Source organism: Monodon monoceros, unplaced genomic scaffold, assembly GCF_005190385.1.
Source record: "Monodon monoceros isolate NGI ecotype Baffin Bay Population unplaced genomic scaffold, NGI_Narwhal_1 Super_Scaffold_12, whole genome shotgun sequence".
Classification (NCBI taxonomy): Eukaryota; Metazoa; Chordata; class Mammalia; order Artiodactyla; family Monodontidae; genus Monodon; species Monodon monoceros.
In genome coordinates this window covers 151,218,002-151,233,521 of record NW_021703768.1, presented here as the reverse complement: position 1 = coordinate 151,233,521, position 15,520 = coordinate 151,218,002, and the positions used below count along the sequence as shown (strand labels likewise).

At 39.7% G+C, this 15,520-nt stretch overlaps 1 protein-coding gene across 6 annotated transcripts in view; it reads right to left on the bottom strand.

Annotated features, from left to right (window-relative positions):
- Positions 1 to 15,520, bottom strand: part of NSD1 (nuclear receptor binding SET domain protein 1) — a 137,260-nt gene that overhangs the window by 54,324 nt on the left and 67,416 nt on the right. For all 6 annotated transcript variants that reach the window (XM_029218684.1, XM_029218689.1, XM_029218683.1 and 3 more), the window contains 2 exons: positions 3,758 to 3,882; positions 1,496 to 1,766 (listed from right to left, as the gene is read on the bottom strand). In XM_029218684.1, coding sequence (XP_029074517.1) covers positions 1,496 to 1,766; positions 3,758 to 3,882 — 396 coding nt within the window. The remainder of the gene's footprint in view (positions 1 to 1,495; positions 1,767 to 3,757; positions 3,883 to 15,520) is intronic.

The following is a 15,520-nucleotide window of genomic DNA, read 5'->3' as shown; positions in this document are numbered from 1 at the left end:
ATATATATATATATATATATATATATATATATATATATATATATATAAAAAATTAGTCATTTTTTAGTATTTTTCTCAAAATATAAAAAATTAGTCATTTTTTAATATTTTTCTCATCATCTTGTGGGGAGGGACAAGGTAAACATTTATTTATTCTAAAATACTAGTTAACATAAAACAAGAAAATATTTCTCAATACAGACACAAACTAATGTGAGGATGTTCTTATGTCAGAGTGTGTGTGTATACACACTTACTAAAAACCATATATGTTGATACATTTTTTAAAAATCACAAATGAACTAAGGAGAAATCAAAAGGGCAAAACTCCCTTTAGAGCAATCAACTGGTGGTAAGAACAAAAGGAGAAGTGAGGTAAAGTAGAGCCTGAATTCTGGGCATAAGTAGACCAGGATTAGAATTCTTGTTCTGTTCCTAAATAAGTAAAAGACACTTGTTTACTTTGTAGGACTGCTCTTAGGAATTATATAAAAGAGCCTAATAACACAGTTTGGCACATAATGGGCAATGAGGTGGTAACTATCTTTATTATTCTTTTTGATTCCACCTTATTTGATTATGCACAATTGGGATCCCTTTTTAAAGAATAACATCACAAGCTACTGTTGGGAATGTAAAAAAGTTACATCCAGGGCTTCCCTGGTGGCGCAGTGGTTGAGTCTGCCTGCCGATGCAGGGACACGGGTTCGTGCCCCGGAGCGGCTGGGCCCGTGAGCCATGGCCGCTGAGCCTGCGCATCCGGAGCCTGTGCTCCGCAACGGGAGAGGCCACAACAGTGAGAGGCCCACATACCACAAAAAAAAAAAAAAAAAAAAAGTTACATCCAAAATTTTCCTTGGCTGACTACAATACTCAAGTCAGAAGGTTACTCCAATATTAAAAAAAAAAAGTCAGAAGATGAATTAGAGACAGTATGTTGTTTAGATCCAATTCTCATCAGGTGACATGTTTATACAGAATGATAAAGTGAAAAGAAATTGGTAATTAACTTCAAGGGAGTATTCACACTCAGCTGCTTGCTATGTGTCAGGTAAATTTCTTTATACATTGCATCACAGTCTCCATTTTATACATCGAGGAAACAAGTTCAGAGGTTAAACAACTTCCCAAGTAACACAAAGATTGGTAAAGTCAGTATCTGAAGTATAATTTTTATGTGTTTACTCCACTAGTATGCAGTGCCCCTCCCCCAAACCCTGTTATCCTGGGTGTTGATTCACACTGTGGTTGATCAATAATCATGAAGAGCAATAACACTGAAAGAAAGTAGTTTTTTAAAAATATGTCTTCCTGACACTACACCAATTAATGGTCATTAACTATATCCAATTAGCCAGTATTAGGGATTTCCCAGAATCAAAGTGGGTAGTTTGCTGTACAGAAATACACTACTGGCTTTCCATCGAAACATACTAAAATCTCCTGCTTCCTCTAATTATACCCACTTATATACTGAGACCCATCCCCATCTTACCTGGTGTTTTAACTAGCAATTCCTCAGACTCAAGGGCAGGCCGTGGAGAGACTTCCGGAGCCACAGGCACAGACAAGGTCAGCTGTGGCAACTCAGCATGTCCACCTCCAAGTTCTGACTGAGCCAAGGGCCCTTCCAAAAATGGAGCCTCCCTTTCAAGAACTGGAGGCTCTTCTTTGGTTGATATCAAAGAATTCTCATCCACCTGTTTGTTCTGAGCACTAGATCGACACCGGGCTAAAAGGCTTTCCTCTTCACGGCGGGAACTTACCTATGGGCAAAAGATAAACGTGGAATCCACAGGCCAAAGTCATTATAATTTAAGTGTCAAAAAGAATAATGTACTTATAAAGGAATGAAATTCTGACACGTGCTACAAACGGATGAAACTTGAAGACATTACACTAACTGAAATAAGCCAGACAAAAAAGGACAAATATTGTATGATTCCACTTATATGAGGTACCTAGAATAGTAAAATTCATAGAGACAGAAAACAGAATGGTGGTTGTCAGGGGCTAAAGGTATGGGGAAGTGGGAAGTTATTTTTTAATAGACACAGAGTTTCAGTTTGGGGCCATGAAAAATTTCTGAAGATAATGGGTAGTGGTGATAATGGTAGTGGTTGCATAACGATGTGGGTGTACTGAATGCCACAGAACTGTACACTAAAAAATGGCTAAAGTTGTAAATTTTATGTTATATATATTTTACTATAATTTTTTTAAAGGGTAAAAATGTCATTGGATTGAGATACACTGAAGCTATAAAAATTCATTAAAGCCATAGTGATAATCTAAAAAAAAGAAAAAGGGCTTCCCTGGTGGTGCAGTGGTTGGGGGTCCGCCTGCTGATGCAGGGGACGCAGGTTCGTGCCTCAGTCCGGGAAGATCCCACATGCCACGGAGCGGCTGGGCCCGTGAGCCATGTCTGCTGAGCCTGTGTGTCCGGAGCCTGTGCTCCGCAGCGGGAGAAGCCACAACAGTGAGAGGCCCACGTTCCGCAAAAAAATAAATAAATAAAAGAAAAAAGAAAAAAAAAGATTCCCTAATATATCATCAATAAAAGCAGCTAATAATAAACTTCCAAAGTTGAGTTGGTAAATTAATGAGAAAGCAATACATGCCTTTCATGTATTTCAGTACTATAAAATGACAGATTGACAGATAATTTAAGTAGAAAAAATAATAAAATCTGAAAATCTTCATTTTGTAACCCCAAATGAAATTATTCATATAGAAAAGGATCTACAATTGATATTTTTTAAAAAACATCAGGGAAATGGCTGATGGGGAACAAGACATTCTCTTGGAGCCAAAGTAATTATACATATACTGCTGCTTGATCAAAAGAGGTAAAACATAACTGAAAAGAGAAATCAGTTAGTCACCGCGGTGAACTATTGAAGGTTAAATACCTTCCAATATCATACAACATATGACACCTACCATGTAATCTAGCCAAAAATGTTTAACTTGAATGTATCAAATTATTACTTATTAACTACTACCTAAAAGGGAACACAGACGCAATCACACAAATCAAGAAGGCAGATACTCTAAATGTGTTGCTCTCATTGCTTACATATGGTCATGAAAAGGGGGGACTGTCCTGGATTTAAGGTGATTTAAGAAATGTAACAACCAGATATAATGTGTAGTCCTAGACTGGATCTTGGTTTGGATAAATTAAATGTAAAGGTTATGAAATAACTGGGGAAATCTGAACATGGATTTGTTATTAGATAAACTGACCTTAATAGAGATGACCATGATAAATTGGTTGTGAAGAAAAATGTTGTTTCTTAGAGGTGCATGTTATTTAGGGATGTGGAGTCAAAATATCTCTAACTTACTTTAAACTACTTTGAGTTTAAAGAAACTGAATTTAAAAATAAAGCATATAAGGTATTATAACATTTGTTTATAGAATTAGGATCATACTATTCTTTTTAATACCCTATATTTTTTACTAAACATTTTATCATAACAATATTCCTAAATCAAATACATTTTGAAAGCAAAGGGGGAAAATATACTATATATACACACACTATACACACATAGTACATAAACTCATTTATACATTTCCTGTATAACTAGTACAGGCTAAGTACTGTGCCAGAAGCTGGAAAAAAAACCCTGAAAAACAAGATCCCAGTTAAGGAAATTATTGTCCCATGAAGATAAAATATGATATTGAAGGGAAAATTGCAGTATCCTAAAAGAACTGATGAAAGGTTGTTGAAATGGTGGAATGTACCTTGTGCACCTGTTCCTGTACCTTCTTTTGTTTTTTCTTAGGAGCAAATATCTGATCATATTCTTCTGTATATTCCAGAAGCCACTTGCTTGGCTTCCTAAGGCGTTTCTTCTCTGACCGCACAGCTAAAAGAGGAGAGACAAGTTCAGTATTAACCAAAAAGTTTGAGGGAAACCCAACGTTTTCATGCAACTATCTCTGTGCTTCCAAAGGTACAGAAGTAGGAAACTCACAAAAACACTATGGCTATTTGCTATGGTTTATCCCATGCAAAATTTGGGAGAAAGGAGACTTTTGTTGCTCTATCCACACACACACAGCCTATCCAATGTTAACGAAATTAAACTGAAACTAGTGTCCTACAGTTACAAAGCTAACATTAAAATATGGATTCTAAATCAGGTAAATTCATAAAAAACACAATGAATTAACATTTTAAATAACATCTCTCTGGACTATGCAGAATATTGGATGAATAGATGGTAGAATATTTACCTAATCAGCACTACCACATGAATTTCAAAAGCATTTTGCATATACTTTATATCATGGTTATAGTGAGTTTCACATTAGAAACATCAAAAATATATAATTAATAATATGTATACCATTATCTCAATAACATTAAAAAAATGTATGCCATGTATGCCAAAGACAGAAAAAGATAAAAGAGAATATAGAATTTTGGATACTTTCTTAAAACAACAAAAAACAAACAAAAAAACAACTCTTGTCATGTTTTATGATCAAAATATCAAAGTATCATGCCATTTTTCCTTGAATTAATGGTGAAACAAATATCTATTATTAATTTCCCTACAAAACTTCATCCCAGTTTTAATATACTTAACATGCTATAATCATTTTACTATACTGTAAACTCTTTGGGAACAGAGCCTAATGCCTACAGAACGCAGGATACAATCTACTCAAGAGGGCAGGAGTATTTCATCACACGATGACCTCAGAGAAAGCTATTCCTGCCTCATTTGAATGTGGCAATACTGGTGTTCTCTCAATAAAAGAAACACAAAAGTAGAGACCAAAAAGGAAAGGTCACAGGCTCAGCAAGCTTGGCAAAGGCTCTTACTCCCTAGCACATATGGAAACAAGCCATAAAACCTTCATTAGGACAAGATGTGGAAAAGAATTTTTTACTAATTCTAACTGCTGTAATTTCACATTAGTAAACAGTAGTAACACATCATTTAGTTTATTTCAAGTTAATGTAAAAGGAGGTGAAAACTTAGAACCACATAAAAACGTGAACATGGATTTTTATAGCAGCTTTATTCAAAACTGTCAAAACTTGGAAGCAACCAAGATGTAGGTGAATGGATAAATACACTCCGGTACATTCAGACAATAGATTATTATTCAGCACTGAAAAGAAATGAGCTATCAAGTCATGAAAAGACATGAAGGAACCTTGCATATAACCAAGTGTAAAAAGCCAATCTAGGGCTTCCCTGGTGGCGCAGTGGTTGGGGGTCCGCCTGCCGATGCAGCAGACACAGGTTCGTGCCCCAGTCCGGGAGGATCCCACATGCTGCGGAGCGGCTGGGCCCGTGAGCCATGGCCGCTGAGCCTGCACGTCCGGAGCCTGTGCTCCGCAACGGGAGAGGCCACAACAGTGAGAGGCCCGTGTACCGGAAAAAAAAAAAAAAAAAAAAAGCCAATCTAAAAGTTTACATACTGTAGGATTCCAACTATATGACATTCTGGAAAAGGCAAAACTATGGAGACTACATAAAGTGGTTGCCAAGCTAAGGTAAGGAATATCAGAAACAAAAGAACATGGCCTTTTTGATACTGGAAGGGAATATTAAAAGCTAGAAAATTGCAAAAGCCAATGGAACGAGGAGCAGATCATTCAAACCTCAATACATGGTATGCAGCAAACATGAAACCGAACAGGAGCTAAAATACACCACCACTAACTTTCTTGGCAAATACACATCAATTCCAAGCACAGAACCAGGACCTACTGTGCAGAATGGAGATGAATTGTTCATATAGGACAAGTCTAGCAATAACTTTAGACTAGAGTGGACACATACCAGTTAAAATAATAAAATATCCAAAAAGCTTAATCAACCCCAAATGTTCACCAACTGATAAGTGGATAAGTAACATGTGGTATATCCACACACTGGAATACTATTTAACAATAAAAACTCCCTCTCTCTCTCCCTCTCCCCCCCCTCTACACACACACACACACACACACACACACACACACACACACACGTGTGTGTGTATATATATATAAAAATAAAATTCCCCACCCCTAGTTCTTGCCTTACCTCATATATGTTACAGGGTCTGGCCCAGCACACAGGAACTAAACAGCCTGACACAGGATACCCAGGACCAAAGGCACTAGGCCTGAGGTAAAGGGCTCAGAGCATTGGGGACAGTTAAGGGTGGAGGAATGCACACCCAGGGTAGTCAAAGCGTGGGAGCCCAAGACATTGGGCGCAACTAAAAGCAGGCAAGGGTTGGGGAGCAGGGGACAGGTAAGCAGAGCCATCCATGTCTGAGGCCAGGGTGCCCAAGGTGCTAGGTGCAGAGAATATAGGGTCCCAAAGACACAGGGAGCCAGAAAGTGGGGTGTTCTAGGCATGGGGCACCCTGGATGTGGGATTTTCTGGCACAGGGTGCAGAGAAAGGTGGGGTGCCCAGGCACAGGATGCACAGGACATGGGGTATCGAAGGCACAAGGCATGCTTGGCATGGGAGTCCCAAAGTACAAGGCAGGATGTGCAAAGTGAGGAGCACCCTGGGAATAAGAAGTATGACATCTGGGACATGGGTACCAAACCATACGGTGCTGGCCACATGGTCATAAAGAACAAGATACAGCCACGTGCCATGATATAAATAAACCACAGACACATTATGCTAACTGAAAAGACCAAGACACAAAAGATCACACATTGTATGGTTACATTAATATGAAACACCCAGAAAAAGCAAATCTACAGAGATAGAGAGTAGACTAGTGGTTGCCTGGGACTAACTATAAATGAGATAGCGTAATCTTATGGGAGTGGTGTAATATTCTAAAACTGATTTATGGGGGTGGATGCAGAACTCAGTAAATATACTGAAAACCATTTGTTGTACACTTAAAGTGTGTGAATTTTGTGGTATGTAAATTATACCTTGAGTAAGTTTTCTTCTTTTCTTCAAAACAGTGATGTTTCCCAGAAAACGAGAGTACTAACAGCAACATCACTCTGCCCATACATCTTATTAGCCCCTGTCATACCTCTACTCCCCTAGTTCTGGGACCTCAGAGGCAAAAGAACTTAAGGGGGGGGGGGGGAGGCAAAAACCCAAACAATTCTTCATAATAATGGCAAGTTACTCAGCCCAAATTTCCTGTTGAAAGCAAATAAAAATGCTGTATAAAGTCTTTAAAAAACCACCTTAGGGACTTCCTCGTGGTGTAGTGGTTAAGAATCTGCCTGCCAATGCACGGGACACGGGTTCGAGCCCTGGTCCAGTAAGATCTCACATGCCGTGGATCAACTAAGCCCGTGCACCACAACTAATGAGCCCATGTGCCACAACTACTGAAGCCCATGCACCTAGACCCCGTGCTCCACAACAAGAGAAGCCACTGCAATGAGAAGCCAGCACACCACAACGAATATTAGCCCCTGCTCACCACAACTAGAGAAAGCCCGCGCGCAGCAATGAAGACCCAATGCAGCCATAAATAAATAAATAAATAAATTTATTTTTAAAAAATTAAAAACCACCTTAAAAGAAGCAAAAAACTGACAAAATTGTAAAGAACTACAAACCAAAAACTAATGGAGGGCTCCCCTGGTGGCGCAGTGGTTGAGAGTCCGCCTGCCGATGCAGGGGACGCAGGTTCGTGCCCCGGTCCGGGAAGATCCCACATGCCGCGGAGCGGCTGGGCCCACGAGCCATGGCCGCTGAGCCTGCGTGCCCGGAGCCTGTGCTCAGCAACGGGAGAGGCCACAACAGTGAGAGGCCCGCGTACCGCAAAAAAAAAAAAACTAATGGAAAGTAATAACCCAGGGAAACAAGTAGAGCCCTGAAACTGACTTTGTCCTGAGGGCTTTTTGGCCATCCTGTTAGGAGGCAGAAGTTTTTTGGCCATCCTGTTAGGAGGCAGAAGAGTTACGGTGAAACAGAAGTAAACCATGTCGCAACCCCCAGGAGACCACAAGGAAAGGTGCCTCAGCACAAAGTAAAAGGGGAGCAGGAGTGAGAACAAGTCCTTGAGAAATTGTGACTGGTCCTCCTGTGGATTTGCAGTCTGATGGGCCAGGAAAATTCAAGCCCCCAAAAGAAAACTGTAAATTAATATATTCATGTTAACAAAACAAACAGGAATAATCATCTCAATAGGCACAGAAAAAACATCTGAAAAACTAAACAAACTAGGTACAGAAGGGAACTTTCTCAACCTGAAAGGCCACCTATCAAAATCACAGTTAATATCATAGTTAAATGGTTAAAAACCAGCTGCTTTCCCCCTAAGATCAGGAGCAACACAAGGATGTCTGTTCGCTCTACTTACCCTCAACAATGCACTGAAGGATCTAGCTAGGGCAATCAGGCAAGAAAAAGAAATAAAAGGCATCCAGATTAGAAAGGATGAAGTAAAACTATCTCTTTTGGCTGATGGCGTGATCATGCACATAGAAAATCCTAAGGAATTCACAATAAAATGATTAGAGCTAAAATATGAGTTCAGCAAGGTTGCAACACATAAGATCAACATATAAAAATCAACTGTATTTCCATATACTAGCAATGGGAAATCCAAAAATGAAATTAAGAGACCAATTTTATTTATAATAGCGTTGAAAAAGGATAAAATACTTAGGAATAAAATGAACAAAAGAAGTGCAAGACTTCTACACTGAAAAGTACAAAACATTGTTGAAAGAGATCAAAGACAGCCTAAATTAATGAAGAGCCACCCCTTGTTCATAGTTTGGAAAATTTAACATTGTTACAGTGCCAACACTGCCCAAACTGACCTACAGATTCAGCACAACCCCTATCTAAATTCCAGCTGGCTTTTTGGCAGAAAAGATAAGAAACTCCTAAAATAAATACAGAAATGCAAAGCCGAAACAATCTTGAGCCGAAACAATCTTGAAAAAAGATAAAGTTGGAGGACTTGCACTTTCTGATTTCAAAGCTACAATAATTAATTACTACAAAGATTAAGACTTTGTGGTACTGGCATAAAGACACACATACATATCAATAAAAAATAACTGAGAGCCCAGAAATAAACCATCACATTTATGGTCAAAAGATTTTCAAATAGGGTGCCATGACCATTCAATGGTGAAAGAATACCCTTTTCTACAAATGGTGCTTAGACAACTGGATTAGGCAATGGGTACCTAGGCTAGGTATGACACCAAAAGCACAAGGAATCAAAGAAAAAACAGACAAACCAGACTTCATCAAAATTAAGAACTTTTGTGCTTCAAAATATATTATCAAGAATATAAAAGGTAAACCCACAGGAGAAAGTATATGCAAATCATATCTAATAATGGACTTATATCTAGACCATGTAAAGAATTCTTACAATTCAATAATAAAAAGACAAATAGCCCAATTAAAAAACAAGCAGGGCTTCCCTGGTGGCGCAGTGGTTGAGAGTCCGCCTGCCGATGCAAGGGACGCGGGTTCGTGCCCCGGTCCGGGAAGATCCCACATGCCGCAGAGCGGCTGGGCCCGTGAGCCATGGCCGCTGAGCCTGCGCGTCCGGAGCCTGTGCTCCACAACGGCACAGACCACAACAGTGAGAGGCCCACGTACCGCAAAAAAAAAACAGAACAAAAACAAACAAGCAAAAAAACAAAACAAAAACAAGCAAAGGGGACTACCCTGGTGGCGCGGTGATTAAGAATCCGCCTGCCAATGCAGGGGGCACGGGTTTGATCCCTGGTCTGGGAAGACCACATGCCGTGGAGCAACTAAGCACGAGCACCACAACTACAGAGCCCACGTGCCACAACTACTGAACATTCTGGCAGTTCCTCAAAACTTATACATATAATTACCAAATGACCCAGGAATTCCACTCCTAGGTATACAGTAAAAATAAAAACACTTCCACACAAAACACTGCACACGAATGTTCATAACAGCATTATTCATAAAGGCCAAAAAGTAAAAACAATCCAAATGTTGATCAGTTGATGAAAGAATAAATAAAACATGGTTTATTTGTACACTGGAATATTATTTGGCATTAAAAAGGCATGAAGCAAGAGCAGACAACAGCAAGCTGGCAGAACAGAAAGTCCCCACATTATTTCCCTCACAGAGATACCAAACTAACAATATATGCATCAAAATACCTTTATGAGTACTCTAGAAATCAGTTAAGAAGTTACAATACCCCAGGGCAAGTGCAAAGCCAAGAACAATAGCACTGAAATGGATTACAAGAGCCAATTCACTTTATCTGAGATTGCCACTCAGAAAGCAAGCACAGCTGAGCTCCCCCTCAAAGCTGGGGAATGGAGGTGGGGATGTTCAAAATTCCAGCTTTTCATAGGGCTTCCCAAGGGGCCAGTTTCTGTCTAACCTGACTGGGAGCACAAACAGAAGCCACACAGTTTGGACTCCTGGGGGCACTGAAAACAAATGAAAGACTGGGCAGCATGTTGTGGAACCAGAGGGCCTGTAGTGACACAGATGGAGGCCAGCAGGGCTTGGTAAGATTGGGAGAAGGCACTCAACTCTTGGCTTCTCTCTACAAAGGGAGGGCAAGAAGGGAGCATTTGGCAATCCAGATTTTTAGAAAACTGCCCAAGGGACTAGTATCTGTTTTGCCTGCTTCTGGGAGCTGACAGAGAGCCAACATGCTTCAGATACCTAGGCACCACTGAGAATTAAAGAGAGTGAGAAAGCTTGTTGCAGTAGCAATGGCTAACCTTCAGTACTGCAGAAAAACACTAGAAGAAGCAAGAGATTACGAGCTCCTGAAAAAGAAATGGACAAACCTCTCTAATTAGGAAATTACACACACAGGCCCAGAGAAGCCCATCCTCCAAAAAAGGTTCCAGAGGTCCCCAGAATCTCTAGCCAAGCTGATTGGTGAGTCTTCCCCTGTAGGAAGCCAGTGTCAAACTCACAAAACTCAGGGGAAGGGGACTTCCCTGGTGGTCCAGTGGTTGAGACTGCGAGCTTCTACTACAGGGGGCACGAGTTCAATCCCTGGTTGAACTAAGATCCCTACATGCTGCGTGGCACAGCCAAACACAAAGACAAAACCCAAAAAACTCAGGGGAAAAAACTCATGAAGTACATGAAGAAACTAGGAAACATGGCCCAAAGGATCAAAATAAATCTCCAGAAACTAACAGAGATCTACGAATTATGGGAAAGAATTCAAAATAATTGTATTAAGGAAGCTCAATGATCTACAAGAAAACACGGAAAACTAAAAGAAACCATGAAAACAGTAACGTGAACTCAGAGTATCAACAAGACAGAAACTATAAAAAGGAACCAAACAGAAATTCTGGAGTTGACATAATAACTGAATTGAAAAATTCAATAGATTAAACAACAGACTTAAGCATAGGACAGAATCAGCAAACTCAAACACAAGTCATTTGAAATTATCAAGTCAGAGAAGAAAAAAGAAAAAAAAATGAAGCAAACCAATACACACATTAAGAGAGTTCCAAAAGGAGGAGAGAATTTGAATAAATTATGGTCAAAATTTTCCCAAATCTGAAAAAGGAAATGGGCCATCCCATATCAGAAGCTGAAGATCTCCAGCCAGAATGAACTCAAAGAGGCCCACAGTGAGACACATTATAATCAAACTATCAAAAGACCAAGACAATGAGAGAATCTTGAAAGAAGTGAGAAAAGCAACTAGTCAAGGACAAGGGAACTCACATTAGATTATCAGTGGAAACCTTACAGGCCAGAAGAGAGTGGCATGATATATTCAAAGTGCTAAAATTTTAAAACTTCCAACCAAGATTACTATAATCTGGAAAACTGTCCTTCAAAAATGAAGATGAAATGAATTTTCTAAAACAAAAGCTGGGACTTCCCTGGTGGTCCAGTGGTAAAGAATCCGCCTTCCAATGCAAGGGACACAGGTTCGATCCCTGGTCAGGGAACTAGGATCCCACATACTGCAGGGCAACTAAGCCCACGCATAACAACCGCTGAGCTCGAGCACCTCAACAAGAGAGCCCGTGTGCCGCAACTACAGAGCCCACACACCACAACTAGAGAGAGAAAACTCACACATCACAACTAGAGAGAAGTCCGGTGCCACAACGAAGAGCCTGCGTGCCACAACTAAAGATCTCACACGCCTCAACGAAGACCCTGCATGGCACAACTAAGACCTGCCATGAACTTCCCTGGTGGCGCAGTGGTTAAGAATCCACCTGCCAATGCAGGACATGGGTTCGAGCCCTGGTGCGGGAAGATCCCACATGCCATGGAGCAACTAAGCCCGTGTGCCACAACTACTGAGCCTCCATTCTAGAGCCCGCGAGCCACAACTACTGAGCCCAAGTGTCACAACTACTGAGCCCACATGCCACAACTACTGAAGCCCGCGTACCTAGAGCCCGTGCTCTGCAACGAGAAGCCACTGCAATAAGTCTGCGCACTGCAACAAAGAGTAGCCCCCGCTCGCTGCAACTAGAGAAAGCCCGTGTGCAGCAACAAAGACCCAGAGCAGCCAAAAAATAAAATAAATAAATTTATTTTTTTTAAAAAAGGACTTGACACAGCCAAAACTATAAATTAAATAAATTTTTTTAAAATGTAAAACAAAATCTGAGTTCATAACCACTAGATCTGCTTTACAAAAAAATGCTAAAGGGAGTCCTAAAAGTTGAAACAAAAGGCCATTAGGGGGGCTTCCCTGGTGGCGCAGTGGTTGAGGGTCCGCCTGCCGATGCAGGGGACGCGGGTTCGTGCCCCGGTCCGGGAGGATCCCACATGGCGCGGAATGGCTAGGCCCGTGGGCCATAGCCACTGAGCCTACATGTCCGGAGCCTGTGCTCCGCAATGGCAGAGGCCACAGCAGTGAGAGGCCCGCGAACCACAAAAAAAAAAAAAAAAAAAAAAAAAAGGCCATTAGGCAGCAACACCAAGGCATATAAAATAAAAATAGCTGATAAAGGTAAATATATAGGCCAATACAATACTTTAATACTATAATGGTGGCATATAAAGCACTTTTATGTCTGGTATTGAATTTAAAAGACAAAAACATAAGAAATAACTATAATTATAAAACTATGTTAATGAATACACGTAATTTGTGACATCAGTAACAAAGTGGGAATGGGAAGATGTAAAAGAGCTTTTTGTTTTTTTGCGGTACACGGGCCTCTCACTGTTCTGGCCTCTCCCGTTGCGGAGCACAAGCTCTGGACACGCAGGCTCAGCGGCCATGGATCACGGGCCCAGCTGCTCCGCGGCATGTGGGATCTTCCCGGACAGGGACATGAACCCGTGTCCCCTGCATCAGCAGGCGGACTCTCAACCACTGCGCCACCAGGGAAGCCCCAAGAGTAGAGTTTTTGTACACAATTGAAGTTACATTGTTACCAGCTCCAAACAGTTTGCTGTAACTATAAAATGTTTTATGTAAGCCCCATGGTAAGCACAAAGAAAATGCCTACAGAAGATAAAAATCAGAAAGAAATCAAAGTATATCAATAAAAAAAATCAAAGAAATACAAAGGAGGGCTGCAAGAGAGATAGAGGGACAAATTAGCTGCAAAACAGAAAACAATTAAAATGGCAATAAGTCCTTCCCTGTCAATAATTTATTTGAATGTAAATGGGTTAAAATGCTCAATCAAAAGACATAGCGTGGCTAAATGGACTGAAAAAAACAAGATGCAACTATATTCTTTCTACAAGATAACATCACCTTAGATGTAAAGACATGTAGACTGAAACCAAAAGGATGAAGGACATTACATGCAAACAAGAGCAGAGGTAGCCATAAATGGAAAAAATAGACTTGAGCCAATACTATCTCTAGAGGCAAATAAGGACATTATATAATGATAAAAGAATCAATTTACCAGGAAAATAAACAATTATAAACATATTTTAAAAGATAACAATCATAAACAATCAAAAATAAATATGTATGTAACATCAGAACACACAAATATATGAAGCAAACAGTAACAGAAATGAAAGAAGAAACAGACAGTAAAACAATAACAGTAGAGTTTAGGGACTTCTCTGGTGAAACAGTGGCTAAGACTCCACGCTCCCAACACAGGGGGCCCAGGTTCGATCCCTGGTCAGGGAACTAGATCCCATATGCATGCTGCAAATAAGAGTTCCCATGCCACACCTAAGAGTTCCCATGCCACAACTAAGGAGCCCGTGAGCCACAACTAAGACCTGGCATAACCAAAATAAATAAATAAATATTTTTAAAAAGAGTTTAATATTCTGCTTTCAATAATGAAGAGAACAACCAGACAGAAGATCAATATGAAAAACAGAGAACTTGAACATCACTGTAGACCAATCTGACCTAACAGGCAAATACAGAACACTCAACCTTATAGCAGCAGAATACACATTCTTCTCAAACACACAGGGAACATTTTCCAAGATAGATCACATAATAGATCACAAAACAAGTCTTAACAAATTTAAAAATACTGAAATCATACCAAGTATCTTTTCCAATCACAATGGACTGAAATTAAAAATGAAGAGCAGTTGGGAAATAAAAAATTCACAAATATGTGGAAATTAACACTCTTGAACAACAAATTGGTCAGAGAAGAAATCTCCTCCCTCAAATAAGAACATACTCTGAGACAAATGGAAACAATAACACAATATACTAAAACTTACAGGATGTAGCAAAAAGAAGTACTAAAAGGGAAGTTTACAGCACGAAGTGCATACATAAAGAAAAAAGACCTCAAATCAACAACCTAACTTTACACTCAAGGAATAAGAAAAAGAATAAGCACAAAGTTTATTTGCAAAGGGAAAGAAGTAATAAATATTAGAGCAGAAATAAAATAGAGAATTTTTTAAAAATACAAACAAAACTAAGAGTTTGTTTTTTAAAAATCAACAAAATTGACAAGACTTTAGCTAGATGGAGAGAGCGAGGGAGACACATATAATGAAAACCAGAAATTAGAGAAGACATTTCAATGGAAGCCACAGAAACAGAATTTTAAGAGACTACTATGAACAATTATACGCAAACAAATTGGATAACGTACAAGAGTTGGATAAATTTCTAGAAACATGCAATCCACCCAGGCTCAATCATGAAGAAACAGAAAACCTGTAGTAAGGAGATTAAATCAGTCATCAAAAACTTCCCAAGAAAGAAGAGCCCCAGGATCAGATGCCTCCACTAGAGAATTCTACCAAGCATTTAAATAAGAATTAATGCCGAGCCTTCTCAAACTCTTCCAAAAAATGGAAGACGGGGGAGCCAGACAAATACATGTTAATAAAAAAAATTTTTTTAAAAAGACATACCAATATCCCTTATGAACACTTACACAAAAATTCTCACCAAATTAGCAAACTGAATTCAACAGCAGCACTTTAAAAGGATTATACACCATGACCAAGTGGGACTCATTCCTGGGATGGAAGGATGATTCAACATACAAAAATCAATAAATGTAATACAACACATTAAAAGAAGGAAGAAAATCACATGACCATCTCAACTGATGCAGAAAGGCTTGACTAAATTCA